Source organism: Perissodus microlepis, chromosome 4 (assembly GCF_051167445.1).
Source record: "Perissodus microlepis isolate ML-2025 ecotype Zambia chromosome 4, ASM5116744v1, whole genome shotgun sequence".
Taxonomy (NCBI): Eukaryota; Metazoa; Chordata; class Actinopteri; order Cichliformes; family Cichlidae; genus Perissodus; species Perissodus microlepis.
In genome coordinates, this window is record NC_140464.1 from 4981020 (window position 1) to 5002393 (window position 21374).

The window sequence follows — 21374 nt, forward strand, 5'->3', positions numbered from 1 at the left end:
TGGACAGATAACCCTGACCAATTAAATTAATCAAAGATAAAAAGGCAACGTATAAAGCCAGTTTCACACTGTGTCTTTAGGCACTTTGTTACTAGCAGCCTGTCACATAAACAGTAATTTGTTCCCATTTTTTCAGATCAACCACAAAAGATGCCAAAGATAACTGACAAGCACGAAATTGTAATTTTGCACCAACAAGGATTTCCCAGAGTTGTTAGCTGAAAACATGGTGTGCATGCAGTCTGTCCTTAAAATTACAAACTAAAAAAAGTGGAGGGGAAAAACAAAATTAAAAAACCCTGACAGCAGATGCCATGTTTTAAGGGAAAAAGACAATCCAGCAAAGACTTGGCAGAAGACCTGAGAGATCTGGACCTTCAGCCGGTCCATCTACTGCTCACTGAAGCCTCGACACAAACGTCTTGTAGATGAGCAGCTGTGAAGAGGCTATTCTTAAGGAAAGTGGGCGAAAAGTCAGAGATATGCCAAATTACACAAGAACTGGACTGAAAATCTGTGGCAAAAGATCTGATGGAGTGAAGAATCCAAATTTTAAATATTTGGTTTAATCTTTGTCAGTATTTACAGACGAGGCACAATAGACGTACGACAGCAAGCGTCTACAGCCATCTGTAAACACAATGGAGCCTCTGTCGTGGTTTCAGCCTGTGGTCTTGGAGATTTTGTCAAAATTGATGGAATTACAAACACAGAAAAGTACCACGTTTTGATCCATCTGGAAAGCATCAGGGTTTGACCTCCTCAGAGTCTGGACCTCAACAGTATTGAAGAAGTATGAGATCATCTTGACAGGATGGAACAACTTGCAGAGGTCTGAATGTCCTTCCACAAGCCTGAAGAATTAATCCTGAAGACTACTTAAAGAAATCACAAGAACGCGCACCTACGACAGTTCAGGATGTGTTGAGGAATAAAGACGGTCACAGCAAACATTGACTTTCAAGCTTGTTAGAATTGTTCCAACTGTTTTTGTCTTACAGAACGCAAAGGTTTTGCACAATAACATGACAGACATTCACCAGCCACTTTATCAGGTGCACACATTCAACTGCTTGTTAAGGCTGCTGATGGTGCTGTAAGTGTGAGGGATTGCATCTCTGTTTGATCGCCACAGCCTGAGTATTGCTGCTCACCACATTGTACCCATCTTCTAATGGTTCCTTCAGTCACACCACAAAACTTAAATCATGAATTCATCACCAAAACACTGATTAAATGATTATTATTAATATCATCTAGAAGAACTTTTAATCAAATGCTAAATTTAAATACAGATGATTAAAAAAACAAACAAACAAACAAAAAGGACCCACTGAACTCAACCTGGCTTTATTGTAAAAACAAAAACAGCCAAATAAAGCTAACAGCACATTTAAAAAACAAAACAGATATTGCTTTACATATCCAGCTACATCCCCTAAAGACAAAATCAGCAGCTTTAAATGGACAGATGAAGAAGAAGCTGACAGACAGATCAGGCACTTGGACAGAGGAGACTTACAGCGTGTACAAATATAGCAGAGAAAGTCACAGCTAAACACATGGTGACACAGTCAAGTACTCTGGAAGACAGTCGGCTGAATTTCACATCACAACGAGGAGGAAAATTATAATTTAAAACCCTCTAAAATAACAAGTCTATTTGCTACCGTACAGTATTTTTCAGGAGTGCAGCATCTAACAGTCTCTCTCGTCTGCAGCGTGTCGGCGTTCAGCAGTCCTTCTGTTTGTGCGTGCTGCTGCTTGCTCAAATCTTTTTTTGTGCTGTCAAAGTCTTTACAAATAAAACCAACAAACATTAAAACCCACTCATGATTATTTTCTAAAAGGCCGAGTCACACACAGATGTTACAACTAAGCTCAGTGCAAACTCTGGTGTCCAAGCGACGTGGCCCCATGGAAAATTACAGATCAGTTCGCCAAGTACACGACAATAAGAAATAACACATCCTTACAAGGTTGGCTATTCCAGTTTTGGCTACTCACGTGTAACAGTTAAAGGTTTTAGGTTAAATACCACGAGCTAATATCAACTGCTGTTGTGACATTCACCTTAATTCATTTGTTGATGAGTAACAGTAACTATCAAAGTCTTAAACACCAAATACAAACCTGTAGCTTGTGACTACGACACCTGAAACATGTCAAACTTTGTGCCTGTTTGTTAATGCTGGGCTGATTAAAATGAAAGTACGAGCATCTGAGTGAAGTTTAGCCTGCATTAATGCTGTGAAGATAAATCATGTTAATATTTAAAATCACTTTTTTTTCCCCTCCAACAATTAAAATTTTCTTCGGACTTGATATCGGCAAACGTCGCCGTTAGTATTGCTGCATTCAAACCACCAAATGGTTTTCTGAGACAGTAACATCCGTGAAAGGCGTCCAAAAAGACAGGAAGAGAGAGGCGTCGGTGTCCCCGAGTGACGAAGCAGGAGTGCATTCATTGGATGAAAGGAGTGCGGTGGGTGTGGGGGGAGGGGATGGGTCGCTGTTGGTTGTCCCGAACTGAAATTAGCGGATTAACTGTTGATACAACCGGCATGTGCAAAGTAGCTGTTTAAACAACCAGTGGAGCCCATTCACTTGGTGTGCGTCCGTACTGCAGGAAACACAAGGAAGCAAAAGAAGAGAGGGAAACAAATAAATACAGAGGAAGGAAATGTGGGTGTGAAATAAAAAATGAATTCACATATAGAAAGTCACAGGATAAGCTAGGCCTGCAACAAGTGCTGTTATTCCAATAGCAGACTGTCATAAAACAAGTCATAAATAAATACTTTTTCAATATCATGTTTTACTGATTATTGATCTGAGAACGAAGAATATCTGTCGGACTGATCGACATCAAGGTCGGATGTGTTAAAGAAAAACAAAACATGCATGGGTGTGTTTTGCGTCTTTCCCTCACATAAACTAAATGGGCACAGCTCTGAGGCCTAAAGAGTGTAGCCAGTGCAGAAGAGCTTTAAGCCAGAGTTCTTTTTAATGGCCAGCAGGGGGCGACGTCTCTGGCTGCAAAGAGTTTATGTTTATGGGAATTTGATCGTCCTTGCTCGGTGATCTCAGTGACTTCATAGGCTCGGGTTCTAGTTAAATATTTAATAGAACCTGAAGTCTTTTGTAAACAGTGGTCCTTCTACGACTAAAAGGAGAGTTATCTATAATATGCTCACTGCTCAAATGCCACAGTGGCTACGTCCATCTTCTATTCTGTCTGTGGGTGAGAGAGTATGCATAGACAATAGCTTCTTGTGACCCAGCATGCACACGTTTGGAGTTTTGGTTCTGTTTACATACACTAAATTTAATCTGATGCCTAATAATTCTGCACATCTGTGCGCATATCTTGCTAAAAGAGAACAGTGTGCAGAAGAGGTCTAATGAAAATACTACACATTTCTGCCTTCTGTGGATACACTTTAGGAATCTGGACCCTGTATTTTTCAGTTCCCTCTTGCTGCCACTTGGAAGCAGCAGCATTCAAGTTCCCTTGATCACTTTAAAGATGCTCTAAGTCAGCGGTCCCCAACCCCCGGGCCTCGGACCGGTACGTGAGTCGTTTGGTACCGGGCCGCGAGAGTTGAGGCTCAGGTGTGACATGTATAGTTTTCAGGGTTTTTATCAGTTTTCAGCGTTATTTTGTTATCGTTTTTATCATTTACTCGGTTTTCCTTGCTCTTTTCACGTGTGTTATGAATAAATTTTCTTTTTTTCGGTACCGGTACTAGTTTTATTTTGTTGTATTTATCCGCGACACCTTAAAGGGCGGTCCATGAAAATATTGTCGGGCATAAACTGGTCCGTGGCACAAAAAAGGTTGGGGACCGCTGCTCTAAGTGCCTAATATTTAGATTTGGGATATAAATGTGGTGACGCTCTTACCTGAATATCAGTAAGCTCTTTGTAGAACCTTTTGGCCAGATCTGGACCGTTCTGCATGGTGGGGATCTGGTACGTCTGAGAGAAAACAGAAGGAAATATTGATGTTATTGGTGATTTCCATGGATTCCTCACACCGTCAAACATGAATATTTAAAAATGAACACTTTCCACATGATTATTTGTCCACAAATGTTGCCTGATGACTCAGCAAAGCAGAAAATTTAAATATTCATGTTTGATAATGGGCCACAGGAAACCCAGCAACATCACTATTACTCATGAAAAATAAGCAGCATCAGAACCAGGAGATGAACTCCCACCTTTCCTTTGTAGAGGAGGCTGCCGACGGGGCAGACGACGCAGGCCGTCCCTGCACCAAACACCTCCAGGACTCGCCCGGCATCCAGAGCTCCAAGCAGCTCCTTCATGCCCATGGTCCGCTCCGTGACTTTAAACTCTCCCTGACAGAAACACACAAAGATAGAATTTATTTTATTTTATTTATTTTTTATTGCTGCACTCCATTCAAAAGGTAGAAGTTGGAAACCCCAATCGTAATCTTTCAGCTGGAATGCCTCATTAAATTCCCACCTGGCAACCCGGAGAAGCCCGACCAACCGAAATAATTTGTTCAAGACAATTTCTGAAACTAGGAAACGTTCGTCTGCAAAAAATGACACCACTGAACATCATGCTGGGAAATGCTAGCAAGCACTGGGATGCTACAAAATAACAAAGACTCAGACTAAAAATGAGACTCCTTTTGTTCTATTTCTGCTTATCCTGCGTCTGTGCTGGACTTTCAGTGTGGGCGGGGCTCAGGCAGCTGTCTTGTTGACCTAACAGCGGTCTCTTACCCAGGATCTTCCCAGGTCCAGCAGTGACTGTCTGGTCACTCCTGGGAGAATAATGCCATCCAGCGGCGGGGTCACCAGCTCTTTCTCTGCATCCACAGACGAAAAATTCACAAGAGCAGTTTTAAACTGTGTGAACAATAAAAAAATTAAAAAAAACCAAATATGAACTAAAAGAATCTGACCTCCTTTCTCATTGGTCCAGTAGATAAAGAGGTTCATGGTGCCGACCTCTGTGATCTCCTCATCTTGTCCATGCAGCCAGAGGACCTGCTGACAGCCTCGCTTCACTGCCTCGTTCTGCACCGCTATTGTGGGGCCGTAGTTACTGGAAAGAAGTTAAGACAGACAGCCTGATTTATTACATATGAACAGAGCGGCTTGGACTGAAAAACATAATATAAAGACACATTTCTTGTTTGCATTTGTTTTGGTGTAATGCATGTTTTGCACACCAGGTGGCAGTCAGTGGTAGTGGGGCCATACATCTATGAATGGGGCTATTCTGAGGATGACTCGTGCAGGTGTATTGCATGGCAGGAGGCACGCAGGTAAGAAGCAAGATACAACATGCAAATAATAAATGAAAATCGCTGATGTCGACAAGACGGGTCAGACATCAGTGCCAACATGTAGCACCGGTGATTTACAAATAAACCTCCACAACATCCTCCACAGAGACTGAAATGAACACAAGAGTATTACCACATGTCCTCTCCTTGTTTTTCATTTAAATAACATATTTAGTCATCAATTAAAAGCCTTACACCGCCAAGATCACAACCTGTAACCAAAGTAAAGTCACACAATCCAACAATAATTAATTTCAAGAAGTGAGGAGGACACAGTGACATGTCAGGTTTTCAGTCCAAAGAACGATGACAGAGCAACCGTTGTTGTGCACCAGACCAGCACCCAAAGAAAAGGTGTTTGTGCTGACGAGGAAGCATCTTGTTAATATCCCGACTGTTAGAAGGAACATCGTGAGAACCACAGAATCGCAATCATTTCTAGATTGACAACAATAAACAATGGTGTTAAAAACCCAGCCTTGACTTGTGCTCGGCTGCCAGCTCTTTCTGAGCGTCACTAAGTTCAAGCTGCATTAGCTTCGAGTGAAGGATACAGAGACCCGGAAGTACAGCCCTCTGTGATATTCTGCTTTAATGTCAGGAATGCAGAAATGCAAACCGGCTCGACTGACGTAGCAGAGTTGTAGCTCTGTGCTTTCAAATATGTCTCCATGAGTTCAAAACAGTGTATGGTGTGCAGCGCAGCGAGGAGTCCCTCAGACATCTACGCTGGAGAAACTAAACAGCCACTCCATAAACGCATGGCACAACATAGAAGAGCCACCTCGATGGGACGAGACTCAGCTGTACATATGCATCTAAAGGTCAAAGGTCACTCTTTCGAGGATGCAAACGTTCACATTTTGGACCAAGAACACAGATGGTTTGAAAGAAGAGTGAAAGAAGCCATCTATGCCCACTGTGAACGACCTTCTTCGAACAGAGGGGGAGGGCTTAGGGCATCGACTGTCTGCCATCCTTATCTCCTCTTTATCTCAGTGGGTCACATGATAGGGTGAGGAAAGGTCTCACAACGGTTTCACCTGTAACCTCTGCTGATAATGACCCACAAGCTTTTTTCACACCTCATGTGGTGATGTAAACAATCAATAGTGGGTCAACAACCCTTTTAAGTGAAAACTCCCTGAATTCTTCACCTTTCGTCTTAGAACTGAGGAAACGTCTCAAACGAGAGGTGAAACGCCTTCAAGCAGCAGTGCAGACACGTTGTGATGAAAGCATGAATGAGACATTCACAAATTTTCAAAGATAAAATGGATTTGATTCTGGATAAAAGCCTCAAATGATAAAAACAAATAGCTTTAATAAAGGATTTTATCTGCTTGTCTAGTATAAAAAAAATCAAAGTCCAGTTCCAACTACACTGCTCGACTGATGTGCTCTGGCTTTAGTGATCATATCTAAAACATCAGCATCAATCAGGCTCTACTTTCTGTACCAGTAAATGCACAATAACATTTAAACAATCAGCTAAGCAAGACTGCAAAGCTCTTAATCTACACAGACTAGAAACCTCCAGCTAGGCTGAAAATTCCCTTCAGACCATGCATGAAGTGAGTCCTGGCATCTAAAAGGAAACCTGGATCTGGATTAGTTTCTGATATTTTCTTCAGAGCACTGAGATGATATTTCACAGTGTTTCTTATTTCAGTTTGATATGAATATGTGAAGATATAAGTTAAATTTTGCCATATCTTGTACTAAAAAGTAACCAATAAAATAAACTCCTTAGCAGAGATAACAAACAACGTAAGCCCACCGAATTACTCTCAGCTCCACTGGAGTCATGTGACTACTGCTGCTAAATCAGGCCCGACAGCTGAAGTGTTTACTCCACGTTGATGGAGGAGAGATTTGTTGGCTTAGCGAATCGAGTGGGTGTTCAGCGGTGTTACGTAATCACGCCGGAGCCGAGCAGGTGCTGATGTAGGACAGCAGAGTCATGTGGAAGCAGGGCTGTGATTACAGGCTGCATGGAATCAGGGAAGATTATAGGAACGCCGATTTGTCTCCTCAGTCACGTGATTATTTTTGACCTAACTGCAGATGTTTTCAAAAGCACAGGTGATGGTCCAGACCATTAATGTACCAGCAGTAGCCATTGTACGGTTAATGCTGAATATTTTAAGGCTGATTTTAATGCAAATACACCACCTAAAATATCACACAAGCTCTTTCCTTTTTGACACTCAGGCCGGCTTTCTCATCTCCACCAGGAAAGTGAATAATCTGCACAGCTGGGCTCCATCCAGATCCACTGCTGAATGAAAACACAGCTGTGGTGTGGAGCACTGCAGAAAGCCCACCTGAACATTACAGAGCCGTGAAGCTGGTAAACTACCTCAGATTTTTTAAAATACTTTTTAAAAATGTATTTTATACTGTTTTTTTTATACTTCTTTCTGCTTGTTCGGGTTCCATATCGTCAGTAAATTAGTTTCAACTTTGTTTACCGGTTTCTCTCAGAAGTCCTTCAAACTCAATTGTGTTGAATTGTTCTTTTTATGCACAAAATCGACTCATAACCACAGCAAGACAGACACCAAATGCACACTTAAGGGTAAAAACTTACCCTCCCATCTTGTAGGCCCCAACACCTCCTTTCCAAGCTCTCACAAACGCAGGGTCTGCCAGCAGGGACACTGGGTTGAAGGACCCCGTTGAAAAGTACGGCCCGACTGGGCCAATGATGACGAAGATCATAGCTTTTCCTGGACGAGACACGCCAAGAGACGGCTGGATGTGAGGTAAGAGAAGACAAGAGGAAACTGTTAATGGGGAGGACATTTCAAGCACATCCTGATTTAATTAACCTGGCTGACGTGGAACCTGCACAGGCCTTTTAGTGAAACTAAAGCTCACCTCGGTTCCAATGTAAGTGGGTCTGATATAGAGGCTGGCATCCTGGGAGTAGGGGACCCACTCCTGGTCGATCTCCACCAGCTTCTTGATGCACTCCAGCAGTTCCCCTTTATCAAACAGCTGCACAGGGAAAAGACATTCAACAGTAAGCTTTCACCATTAATCTGGCTAATATAATATCATCCAAATGACTCTGGCTGTGGTGGAGAGGAGGTCGCTTACAAACTCTTATCCGTCTACTCCCGCGCTCTCTGCACTACTTACTTTCTCCGACAGACGGTTTCGTCTTGGCAGCCACGAGGACAGATACTGATCGCTGTCATTACCTCACACACTAACTTTATAAGCCATCTTATCTGTCTAGTAGAGAATTACCTGTTCTCTCATGTCATCATTCAGTACATTTTCACCCTGCACTCTATCACACTGAGCTTCTTTAATGCTGACATTTGCTGGTGCTGGAATGACCAAATTTAAATGTAGATTAGATTAAATGTAATGATCCTTTATTATTTATCCTTTATGTAGTCAACATTTTACAAAGCATGTGACTGCATTTTATTTAGATTTTTATTTACTGAGAGTCTTTCTTCTTTTGCATATTTTTTTACCCAAATTTTCTTATATTTTATTGCTGTATTCTACTTTATTATAAGCTGTACTTAATTTTTTGGCTGCAGTAACACAAGAATATCCTATCTTTGGAGAAATACACATGGAGTAAAATCTTTTCAACACAAAAATTAAACGAGTGTCACAAATTAACATTATAATTCTCTAGATTAATTTATTCATGACGTGTCAGTGATGGATTCTAGAGGGCATAAACATTTATTGTAAAAGAATAAAGCATAAATAGGAAAACAGCCGAGCCCACATGTTCAGTATCTACGATCCTCCCTGTTTGTCTTTACTTCTAACAGCAGCCAGGCTCTCCTTGAGGCCTTTTTGGAGGCAGAACAGAAAGACAAACAGAAGTCTTGTTCTCCAGAAGGCTTTAGATAGTGTGACACTTTCAAGACTCTTCCAAATACACACACACACATATATACATACATATATGTATGTGTATATGTATGTGTGTGTATGTATATGTGTGTGTATATATATATATATATATATATATATATATTTATATTAAGCACATCTTATTTCGGTGTTTTCATTCTTTGGTGTGGCGCAGGGTAATAGTTTGATTGAGGTTTGAACTCTGGTACCAGGACATCAGGAGGGTGTGTAAAAAGCCTGTTTGTGAAACTGTAAAGATAACCTATTCCTGTGTGGTGGTGGAAAGCTTTAGTTCGTTTCCAGCGTAGACGCAAATCCCCTTTGGCGTTGCGTCAGGCGGGTTAAAACCCTGCCAGATCAAACATGCACATCTCCCTAGTGTAGTGAGTGTAAGGCAAGGGAGCAGCCAAATGTAGTTTTCTCTAAACTCTGTTACATGTAACTCATGAGCCCAAAGCTCAAGTTTGAGCTTTTTAGATCCTTGCTAAAGAATTAGCATCGACAGCACATTTAGACCAACAGCAGCACTGAGATAAAGCAACACAGGGTGAGGTTAAAGCTCATAAAGGCGATGAGACCCAAGTCCAGTTTGAATCATGGAGTTTTTCCACTCCAAAGAATGAATGACCAGCATTCTTCCTGCATAGAGGAATTTTTGGCATCTCCCTAATGAGGTTTAATCCAACCCCTCCCACAAATCTGGTTGCAGTGTTGTAATATATATTTTACCAGTTTCACTTCCTCAAGTGTAACTGACATTTTTGGAATGAAGAGAAAATGCTCATCAATGCTCGGCAGTGTGCCAGATTCGACAGGTTTTAAGAGTTGAGCAACAACACGGCTAAGGCATTAAAACTCAGGGACGTGACCACTACACATGATGCAACCTGATCTTTTATCTTGGGCAGAAATGTGGCTTTGCTTTGAGCAAACGTGACACTTGACTTGCTGCCAGATGAAGGATTAAAAAAGTCTGGATCAACTTTTCTGCCAGACCACGCTGTGTGTTTTTGCCAGAGCCGTCCATGTGCTCAGCAGCCTCACTGCGCTGACTGGCTTCAAAGAATGAGCAGCGCTTTGTCATGCTGCGCCACAGTCTCTCTGAATAAGGCCTCAGTGTCTCATGATGGTCTAAAATCGCTTTTCTGAGGCGTTTCCACTCTGATTAAAATGATATACTGTGTAAAGGACAAACAAAATACTGATATCAATATATATTGCAAAGAGCAGCCTCCAGGGATAAAAAAATAGAACCACCAAGAAAACAACCAGACACCTTAAGTACCCACATTTACAGCAAAGGTTAGCATGTTCATAACCTGTTGATCTGGAAAGAGTATCCTGAAAATCAATGGATGGTATCCATCTTTTATATACAGTCTATGATATATTAGGGTCAAGGTTTCTGATGGTGTGCAAACTCACAGGAAGGCTGCTCCTGTCTGCACTGCGATGCATCCTCTCCATGTTCAGCATGGGTCTGAACAGACGGATGTGGTTGTCGACGCCACGGTACGCCTTCATGCCTTCAAACAGCTGGAGAAGGTAGAAACAAATAACTTGTTAGTTACTATGTAGGTATAGATGAATGTGGCAGTGTTTCCCTTTTACTGAATGGTTATGGCGACTTTAAGCCCATTCGGGCACTGATATTCATCAAATTATCAGGTGAGAGGACAATACCTAACCATTTCATTGGCCAATATGTGTCAGCCATTGGCTGTTATTACAAGTTCCTGGTCTACTGGCTCACTTATATGTTACACTACAGCAGAGGGTGCTGCACCCAGTGAAAATATCATGCATGTTTATGTACTGCACGTTGGCAGAGTGCTCTTTACCTCTATGGAGTAGTGCAGGGCAGAGCTAGCTGGATGCAGCGACAGATTCTGGAAAGGTTTGATCTGAGGAGATTCCCAGCCGCCCTTCTCCGACCAGTTGATAGTCAACATGTGGTCAGAGAATTGTTTGCCGAAGAGCAGCGTGGAGGGCTCGGGCTTCGGCTTGCATTCTGTGTTGCGTTCAATGGTGAGACCTGCTGCCTGAGATGGAGACGGACAGGCGAGCCGGACACGGGTGGAGAAAAAAGAAGGAAGGAGACGGACAAGAGCAGAGCAGGCGACGAAAACAGTGATTGTTTTTTTAAATTGCTGTTATTGACACAGCATGCTCAAAGGGACAATTGGTGGTGGTTAAACATAGTCAGGTAAGGTTTAACAGATCACTTGGACACAATTAAACAGGTTAAATTAAACTGAATTAAATAATTACAACAGGCACAGAGTGAGGGGGACACAGAAAAGGAAAGAAACTGTAAATAAAAAGCAACTCGACCAAGTTAAAGAAACAAATCCCTCTAATGAAAGTTACTTTCTTCTTTCTGTTACCATCATGTTCTCCATACCAAACCAGCCATTCACAGGCTCGCCAGACTGTAATTCAAGGTCTCACCTGGTGAAAAAAGAAAATGTTAACGTTTTCCTCATTACCTTAAAGGAGCTGGCGAACCGCAGCGAGCCAAAGGAAAAGGGGAAAGTCTGAAGAGGTCGTCCATGGAGTGCCTGCAAGGAAAGCATGATGAAACTCTTTGCGAGATGTGGCAGCATTCTTTAAATACCCATCAAAAAGTTTCAAAATGTTAACAGATAACAGTTTAAGCTCTGATTTCCAGGTGACAATCATTGATCCACGTTTGGGAACACACAGGAAGACTATGTGCAATATTGTTTTTTTTTCTGAGGGGTGTGTGTGTGACTCAGCACCAAAGAGCTGTAAATAGAATCAGATCACATGTGCGGGGTGCTCTCCGCAGAATGATATTATGTGGGCAACAAAGGGGTTCAAAATAAGAAGATAGAAACAGCCAACCATAAAAGCTTATTTCATAAAAACATATCATTAGTTTAGGTACATAAATTATCAGTTCCACTCCTTAACTGGCTTTGTAGATCTTGGCATTCATACTTGGAGTTCAGGCAAGGTAACATGAGAAATCTAAAGGTAATTCAGCCCTGGGGTAAGACAGGATGGGATATTATACTTTTACTTATTTAACCCGTATTAAGATCAACTGTCCTGGCAGTTTAATACTTATGGAAGCAATCTTCTAATTAATGTCTTGAAATTTCACATTTTAGTTTACCTTTCTTAATATGGTGCTGGGTTTCCCATATTTTAACTGATTTTAATTTTGCCAACTAAACAGCACAGAGTCTTTCATATATAGTCATCACACAAATGCCCCTCTGTGGTATGAAGCAGCAATTTGGAGCCCTGAGTAATTGAACCACTGGGAGTACATCTACAGCTTCCATAGACTAAATGGAAATAATTAGCCTGACAAGTTCGGGGAAGAAAGAAAACAGAAATTACAATTTGACTGCTAAATCATGACTAGGAAAAAGTTGACCAGTTAGTAAATGATTGCGTTTAAAGTTAACAAGTGTGTTGAAATAAATGATTAAATATCAGTTAAATATTGGGTAAATAATTAATATACACGACTAGATTCTTTCTAACAATAACAACAATGTTAAACAGTAGAAACATTTGGAAAAATAGTTAAATATTTAAAAAAGCAGAATGGATACAGGGCTAAAACATCCAGGTTGTGCTTCTAAATGGTTTTAACTTTACCAAACTAATAAGTACTGGCCTGTTAATTGTATGCATACAATTGAAACAACATTTAAAGTAGTTTAAAATCAAATTCCAATATTTGGTAGATGACAGCTGGCGTTGATAAAGGGCCACAGGGCAGCTCACCTGACAGGCCAGTTCTGGCATGTTTGAAGGTCAAAGAGCTAAACCACTGACATTACAGACAGACAATTTAATTATCACCTCGTGTCCATAATTTCTGCACAATGGAGCCCAGGGAAGCATTTTGGCGGAAAGATGATGCAAGATTTTGTCTTTATTGCACAATGAGAGCTTAGCTATATATTTTTTCCCGAGTTGATTTTTGCCACACACAAACCTGATGAATGAAATATATCCCTATTTCCCAAAACAACATTTAGTTTCTTGCATTCAATTGTGGCATTTAATACAGCAGGAAAGTAACTTATTCTATTCATTCTACATGTAAAACACAAGAGTAATAACGTGGTAGCAATGTACACAGACACTTTGCATTTTCTGTAAATGTGCATCAACTAAAAGCCCTTTAATATTTAAGTCGACGCACAAGACAGACTGACCAAAAACACGACGTCACGCATGAAAACCTCAAAGTTCCTAAGCAGAAACAAATGATCCCAAAAAACATACAATTTTTTCGTCTCTAAGTGAGCCGAATTTGTTAACCACCTTTAAGATTAATAATCTCATCTTCTTAGTGTTTTTGGAGTGTTTTTATTTTGACCATAAGCAGAAGACATAAAATCTCCACATTTCTGCATTGAGTTGGGTCTTTTCCATGCTGTACAATTTTGCCACGCTCCGCGCTCGCGCCGAATTCTCCAGTAGCAGTGGGCCAGGATGTTTTACTGGCCTCTTATCTTCTTTAATGATTACCGGCCACCTTACCGCCCATTCAGGTTAATCATTTACCCACAACATCACAGCAACCTGGTAATAAACAGCACACAGACACTCAATCGACTCACCGTCCGGAGGGCTGCCATCTCCGCTACGCCAGTGACGATAAACAACTTTGTTAGTCCGTGTGGAAACAAACGCTCCAAGTCAGCTTGCGTTCCGCTTTGAAATACGAGACCTTCTTGTTCTCCCTGAACCCAGAAGCGTCAGGATACGAGCAGCGTGTGCCAACTTTGAAATATTCAGGATCTTCTATTCAACTTTTCTACCAGTTTAATAATTCAGAAAAAATTACACGTCTCAGAATAATGACACAACGATGTTAGTGTATTACAAAAAAAACCCAAATCAATGTAATAATTAGCTCTGCAGTTGTAGTGACCGGTTTTATTGGCCAGCAGTCTCATTCAGGAAGTCCTTGGAAGCATGAGGGAAGAGAAAAAAAGAAAAAACAAACAAACCTCTGATTGGGGTAGGCAAAAGCAGGTTATTATAGGTCAGAGAGGCTAGTGCTGATTGGCTAATCATAGGGGAGTGGTTCAGGTCCAGTTACAAAGTTAGGATGCCAAAATTCTAAGCTTTAAATTTTCAACTTCAAGCACCAAACTAGTTGAAATCAATTAATATAATTGCTTTCCTTATATCCAAAATTATTTAGTATTCATTTTAGTCATGTAACCAGCACATTTGCACATATCTCTGCCACAAGGACACTCAGGATTGTTAGGACTGGATCTGACTCTTGAAGCCGTAGTTCAGTTCAGCTCCTCCACTGAGCAGTAGGTCAATCCCGGTGCAGAAAGTGGCCTCGGCAGCGAGATATAAAGCAGCCAGTCCACACTCAGCCTCAGTCCCCATTCGACCCATGAGCTGTTGGAGAAGAAAGTGTGTCACTTCTCAGTCCTAGACTGCGTATTTCTGGGTGCACTGGGTAAATTCCTTTTGTTTTTGTGCTTCTACAGGCCTGCAGCTGTTCCAACTGTTGCTGCCTAGCTCACAAGTATTTGCCAAGAAGGAGAAGCTTTTCAAAAAACTCCTGTACGACTTCCCATGCAACCCCCCCTCCCCCCAAAAAACTGGAGATTTCATAATTTCAGCTTTCTCAACTCATGAACAGGGAAAACTACAAACTTCCTAATGCGACAGAGGCTTAACAGAGGCTTAACAGAGGGTCTCCTATCCTCCATTATTTAGATAACAGGCGTAATAAAAGTGTGAAAATGACAGATCCTGATGTAAACAACATGTAAACAACAACAACACTTAAAGAACTGAAACAAATTTGTCTTTCACTCTTTTTCTATAAATGCGGAACTAAAAGGAGGTGACTGTCTAGTTTCTCCTCTTGTATTGCGTCAGCTTCAAACAGCTTTTCTTGCCTGAATCAAAGGAAACCTCTAATGGAAAAAATGCAGCCTGTTCCACAAACTCGTTCAGCTGCGATCCAAGACTGAAGGCGTCGATGCTGACTGCCTGACAGAGAGATTCCAGTGTGTGGCAGTTTAGTTTTGCTTTTTCCAGTATATCCAGTGTTCCACTTATGGGCATGTCCAAACCATCTCAGCCTTGCCTCTCAGACTTTGAGTTGTCCCTCTGATGTATTCATTTCTAATAATGTCCATCCTGGTAATTCCCGGTGAAAAATCTTAGCAACTTCCACTCTCTGTCCTGTTGCACTTTCGGCTTTCAAGCTCAATCTTTCTGCCTAGCGAACCGATAAAAGTTTCCTTCCTTAGTGTCCTGCCTCACATACAACTCACTAAAAGCCCTTTCCTCCTTTGCCACCTGTGTTTGCTGTACACCTAGCCTCCAAGTACTCCTATCAGCTGTCTTCATCTTCTTGACTATCCCGCTTTTTCTTTGCCAAACTCTTTGAACACTTTCCAATACTTTCTCATTCCTCTCCCAAGTGTCCTTGTTTTCATTCCCTCATCACTTCAGCCTTCCCCATCATCTGGTAACTTCCCTACCAGCCAGAGCTGTCGACATTCCTCTCTGAATTCTTTACATTTTTCCTTTTTCAACTTCCACCATTTGATCCTCGTCTCTATCTCATGCTGCCTAGCTACAATCTCCCATGACACCACCTTGCAGACTCTCATCTCTGTCAGACACTTGCTCTGAAAAATATCCGCCTTCCTTCTCTCCTTCATATCAGCTAGCTCCTCACATTAAGCCCCTATCTCTGACCTCCACACTCCTGCCTTTTCCTCGCTCACGCTGCCTCCTAACACACCTTCCTCCTCTCCATCTTCCATTGTTTTCAGGCAACAGTAGCACAGTTTCCACCAGCAGCCTGCTGACCAACAGCACCAGAGGCGTTCGCTGCCCTGATCCAATGTGGAGATTCTTTGTGATTTGATGATGGCACGGATCATTTTTATTACATTTTAATAACTTTTCATTAATGACTTTGCATAACTCAACTCTTCACTACTAACCAGCCCCCATAATCTGCACGGCTTCTGAACACCTTCCTGAACGTACCTGAGCATTTTCCCCCATTTTAATGGTGGCAGCTGTGTCTGGTGTCTGTGCTGCTAGTTGCTCCCACAGAGGTGTCATCACGTTACCTGGTGAAATGCTGCAACAAAAGCCAGACACTCCGATTAGAAAAAGAAAGGCATTATTAGATTACAGGAAAATGAAATACTTGTAGAATCTCTACAGTTTTTATATCACACCGGAATTCTTCTTTTTATTTATCAGAATCCCATTTTTTATTTCACTGCGTAATTATAGTTGTTTGGTATCTTAGTCTTGTGGATTTATGAGAACAGAATGTGTAATTTTGAACTGTCTACTGTAGAAAAGCCCAAATAGTGAATCAGAGCTTATCAATGGCTACGAAATTAAGTTTAAAAAAAAGGGGGGGGGGGCTGATATAAGAAAGTTGGGCTTTATGGTTTGTGGCAGTTATCACAGACAGCAGTGACTGAAGAGAAGTCCAAATAAGAAATACAGATTACGTTTTTCTGACTTCTGCTCCTATCAACCATCTCACAACCCCCCAGACTGATACTGGGACCATTTAAAGTGGCCAACCCTTAGTTTGGGAACCATTGGATGAGACTAGTTAGCTCTATATAAAGCACACAAAAGTAACTGTATTTTAATATATTAGTCACAAGCTGTCCCCTGCGATTCATTAATAGCATAACACATTTTTATATCTTATCCTTGTGATTAAATTGAAATCCAATTAATTTAATCTGGAGATTGAAAATATATAATAATAATAATAATATTTTTTTTTTTCAGATGCCAGTTTGCCTCACCAGTTGACTCTCACATTGTAGCGACTCTCATCCACTGCCATTGCCTTTGTCATGGAAATGATCGCCCCCTTGTGGAGAAAATATCACATTACAGTACTATTCTTTTGGGTAGGGGGCTGAAATTTAGGAAACGAGGAAAGAAGCTCACCTTTGTGGCAACATACGGTGCAGCATCTTTCTGACCAATAGTTCCCACAAGACTGGAAACATTGATGATGTTTCCTTGGCGCTCTCGTAGGTAAGGTAACACATACTGCAGAGAGAGCGAGACTTTCAGGTTGTGCAAAGATCCTCTATACATAATGTTTCGATTACTCCAAAAGCTCAAACAGAAATGAAAAGTGTGAAGGGTTTATGTGTTATTAGTTAGTCAGACTGGCTTTGGCTAAAATCAATCAGTCAATGCAAAAATCCTGGAAACTCAAAAGTGATATCACAGGTGGTCTGTAGACACAACGAAAGGGTAGATTCCATGTTAGGGGTATTCTTGTGTACTTTTAAGACCACTGAAAACATTTTTTCCTATATTGTTTTCCCGACTGTCGTTTTAAAATAAAGTTATTTTTTATTTATTTCATTCATCAGTGTTTAAATGTATCACTTTAATCCTTAAGGACTGTCTTTGTTACCACAGAAGACAGAAATTATTTTAACCCAAAGCTGTGAAAACGTACTTTAGACGCCAAAAAGTAGCTGACGAGGTTCAGATTCAACAAGTCTCTGAACTCCTCTGCTGTGGTGTCGTCAGTGGGTTTATGAGGAGGGTCTGAAGAGGAAGATTTCAAACACAAAAACAGAAAGTAAGCAACACAGCCTTGTTGTCATGTCTCCTTGTTAGTAAAAAAAAAAAACAACAACACACACACAAAAGACTCACGCCAGCCTGCGTTGTTGACCAGGCAGTCGATGTGACCAAACTGCTCCACTGTGACTGCAATCAGCCTCTGCAGAGACAAGAGGAACCAACAAATGACAAATACACATCCGCAGTGAATGCGGGAGTCACTGAGTTCAGTGAGATCATCATGTGATCATCATGTGATCATGTGACTCTTTCCATTTCAGACCATACACCCACAAAGCTGCACTTCACCTTTATGTCTTCTTCCTTGGAGATGTCGCTGCTGACAAACTTGCACGAGCCTGGTCCGGTCTTGTTAAGCTCCGCTTCTAAAGCTTCACCTGCTGCACCTACGAGACACGTCTGATCATGCCGCAAAACACTGCACCCCATTATTTTTCTTTTCATATATGCTGCCAAAAGTGAAATCGTGTAACTGTTTTACAAAGTAGCAGAATAAAAACAGCCTTACTAACTTTCTCTTCCACAAAACGCCACTTTGGCTCCGTTTTCCACTATAAAAGAACAACAACAAAAAAGACGCAAAAATGTTCAGTGCTCCACTCCTCGCTGCATGCGCAAACTGCCAGCATAAATAAAGACATTTTCATACCAAACACTCTGACAATCCCTCTGCCAATCCCTCTGGATCCTCCTGTGACAACAGCCACTTTGTTGTAGTAGCGGAGGGACATTTTGTCTGCGGTTACGATGATAAATGTGACGCAAAGCGGCGCTGCTGTCAAACAGCGGACTAATAACGGTTAGTTCTTACTTTGTCTGCTCGGAGTCATCACAGCACGACTCCTCTGTGTCGTCGCCGCCAGCAGAAACGATCAGCCGCTGTCAGCATGTTTGTTTGTAAAGTTCAAAGTGCCACAAAATCATGCGGTTTGCTTTGCTGCATTCAGGAGGACAGGGATAGTAGGAAATCTATACATTCACAAGAAAACTAGCTCTAGAGAGGGTTCTTGAACTTTTATAATAATTTCCTTTTTACTTCAACTGTGTCTGGACATCTGTGCTTGGGTGCCACTAACTTAGCCGCCCTAAGCTGATGTCAGCTTCCTTAGAAACCATCAGTCTGGACATGATTACTTTCGTTCAGTGAAAGGAAGCTTCCTGTTCCCCGTTATCAAGCACTTGCAGGAATGGGATCGTCTGATTGTTTGGGATCTCTCTCCAATACTGTAGTGTCTTTACCTAACAGTATAATGAACCTGCTTTCCACTAAACTTGCTGATGCTATTATTCTAACGGTTATAAAGCAGATCTCCCATCTTTATAACATTTTGAATCATTGCCGGAAGCTGATTTACTCTGCAATGCTCAGATGCCATTAAATATCTCAATGCTGCTTCAACTTAAAGTTCAAGGAGACCTGGCCTTTTGTTAAAAGTATTCATTTTTGTATACTTAATATTAAACGTAATTATTTCATTTCTTCATTTTCACGCCTCACTGGTCAACGTATTCATGTGAAAGGGTGCTGGGTCGATTGGAGGTAAAAAATCAGAGACACTAAACCTTTGAAGTTGGCTCAGGAAGGGCATGTGACTTAAAACATGTGGATAAGGTAGAAGCTGAAATGAACTTTAATCTAATTTCCTCATTTTACATGGTAAAACACTTTGTGTTTTAAAAAAACCCTTTGGAAATCATTAAACTTCCTGATTTTTTCAGGGATTCAGATTTTTGGACATCAGTTTGTATTATTATTATTATTATTATTATTATTATTATTATTATTATTAATAATAATAATAATAATAATTTTAAGGAACATAGTGCTTTATTAACTTAAAAGTTAAACTAACATTTGATGCCATAAACTCATCAACTCACAAATTATTTTTAAATTGGGCTTCTTTCTGCAACCTGTGGCGTCAGCCCCCTGCTGGCCATTACAAAGAATACAGTTTACGGCACACTGCTTCACATTTGCTTCACTTTTCAGACCTGGAAGCTACATCTATGTTTTTTTATACAGAGCATAGCTTGCATGCCACCATACCACTCACTATGCCAGTAAAGGATTCAGCACATTTCACACAGTTTAATAAAGTGAGCCAAAAATACCAGGATCTCCAAGTGCCTTCAGCTGCAGCTTGCAGTAAACAAGCCAGCAGGTTTCCCCACACATTCAGACCTACAATCCTCTGCACCAGCTACTCTTATTCAAAGTATCAACATTTGATTTGGAGATTTGGAATGCAAAGAGCAAACTTTACAAACCCTCTGTGAAAATAAACACTTAAAAGCTGTAAATTACTTGAAGTATTTGAAGGCAACAGTACATTTCAGAAAAGTCTTCCTGCACACAGACCCAGAGACTCGGAGATATTTTGGTGTATAATTTAAGATGTGTCTAAAATAACCACAGAAATATATTATGTTATATTTAACATAAAGTGAGTAATGGTGTGGCCACATTTCATGACAGATTTATCACTGCTCTGATCCAATTTGTGGATAATTCTGCACAAACCACAGTAACCTGCAAGTTTTAATTTATAGCTAAGCTGTAACAGCAAAAGAGGGAAAAAAATAAATACCAACCAAATGTTTGTGGTATGATTCTAGAGTGTAAATCATGTTCATCAGTGCAAACATTGCTCCCTTATTTTATTTTTTATTCTCCTTTTTAAACTTCTTAGTTCAGGTACAGATCCGGCTACAAGTGTATGTAAGAATGCACAGCATGTTTAAGACAGACTGAGGGTTGTAAGAGGTTGACATTTTTGAGCGAGGAGGCTTGTTGGGGTCAGAAAAAGTGGGCGAATAGGCAGCGTGCTCTTGGAAAAGGAGCAAGTCCAAGATTGAATTTCCGCCTAACAGCATTTCCCATGCTGAGAGCGAGAGACAGCGTAAGGGTGCAAACGCAGACAGTGAGTGACCTACAAACAAGCTTAACAATTTTAACTTTACCCAGGGTGGCAGATTAACACCACAGCAGCCCCTGAAGAAGCTCCCTCTATCTCCTCCCCTCCCCTCCTAAATGTGACTCAAGGGAGAATCAGGAGGGGTTGCCTGGATGGTGTGATGATGGGTCGGCCCAGAAGGCACATGGAGGTGAAGGAACAGCAGGAGAGTCATGGTCACTCGCCTGGGGTTTGAAGCATTAGCCTGAAGCATTAGCTGCCAGTAGGGCAGGTGAAAGGAGGAGTTCAACTAAGGTGGGTTTACACTAACAGCATGTCTTGGAATTTGTGCATGCAGTATGAAATCAATCTAAACAAACACACTGTATAGCATGTTTTAAGAAAAGTGGAGCTGACAGCAGTTTCTCTGACGGTCTATGGATTATAGACAGATGAAATCATCTTAAAATCCATTTTGATTTAACCTAGAAGTCAGTTCAGGGAAGGGTGTACAGGTGTAACATTTTCTGGTGTTACATTAAAGTCTAACAGTAGAAAAATATGTAAAAAATGAAGACATTTGGTAAAAGAATCAACTCATAAATTTTTACTCATGTATACTTACAATG

The 21374-nt window shown here is 41.0% G+C and overlaps 2 protein-coding genes across 3 annotated transcripts; both read right to left on the bottom strand.

Annotated features, from left to right (window-relative positions):
- Positions 1 to 1334: 1334 nt before the first annotated feature.
- Positions 1335 to 14019, bottom strand: bcat2 (branched chain amino-acid transaminase 2, mitochondrial). The gene is made up of 11 exons (XM_084925189.1): positions 13834 to 14019; positions 11713 to 11784; positions 11065 to 11265; positions 10649 to 10759; positions 8216 to 8335; positions 7926 to 8089; positions 4946 to 5088; positions 4764 to 4849; positions 4227 to 4367; positions 3907 to 3981; positions 1335 to 2623 (listed from the first exon to the last, which is right to left on the bottom strand). The coding sequence occupies exons 1-11, from the start codon at positions 13849 to 13851 to the stop codon at positions 2582 to 2584; spliced, it is 1173 nt and encodes a 390-aa protein (XP_084781315.1). The 5' UTR covers positions 13852 to 14019; the 3' UTR covers positions 1335 to 2581.
- A 106-nt stretch (positions 14020 to 14125) lies between these two features.
- hsd17b14 (hydroxysteroid (17-beta) dehydrogenase 14) lies at positions 14126 to 19497 on the bottom strand. 2 transcript variants are annotated; one of them, XM_084925193.1, is made up of 9 exons: positions 18660 to 19497; positions 18361 to 18399; positions 18137 to 18234; positions 17921 to 17987; positions 17718 to 17809; positions 17192 to 17296; positions 17044 to 17111; positions 16253 to 16349; positions 14126 to 14635 (listed from the first exon to the last, which is right to left on the bottom strand). In XM_084925193.1, the coding sequence occupies exons 1-9, from the start codon at positions 18676 to 18678 to the stop codon at positions 14489 to 14491; spliced, it is 732 nt and encodes a 243-aa protein (XP_084781319.1). In that variant the 5' UTR covers positions 18679 to 19497; the 3' UTR covers positions 14126 to 14488. The 2 variants fall into 2 exon arrangements, with proteins under 2 accessions (XP_084781319.1, XP_084781318.1); XM_084925192.1 differs by having other exon boundaries at positions 18498 to 19493.
- Positions 19498 to 21374: the final 1877 nt, after the last annotated feature.

What these genes read in the sequence shown, in the direction of transcription:
- hsd17b14 (XM_084925192.1), bottom strand. Translation starts at nt 18,579, where the DNA reads ATGTCCCTCCGCTACTACAACAAAGTGGCTGTTGTCACAGGAGGATCC. An exon ending in GGTCAACAACGCAGGCTGGC is followed by an intron (nt 17,810 to 17,920) that starts GTGAGTCTTTTG and finishes CTTCCTCTTCAG; the next exon opens with ACCCTCCTCATAAACCCACT. An exon ending in CACCGTATGTTGCCACAAAG is followed by an intron (nt 17,112 to 17,191) that starts GTGAGCTTCTTT and finishes TTTCTCCACAAG; the next exon opens with GGGGCGATCATTTCCATGAC.
- bcat2 (XM_084925189.1), bottom strand. An exon ending in CCACTTACATTGGAACCGAG is followed by an intron (nt 8,090 to 8,215) that starts GTGAGCTTTAGT and finishes CCTCACATCCAG; the next exon opens with CCGTCTCTTGGCGTGTCTCG. An exon ending in TGGACCTGGGAAGATCCTGG is followed by an intron (nt 4,368 to 4,763) that starts GTAAGAGACCGC and finishes TGTTTCTGTCAG; the next exon opens with GGAGAGTTTAAAGTCACGGA.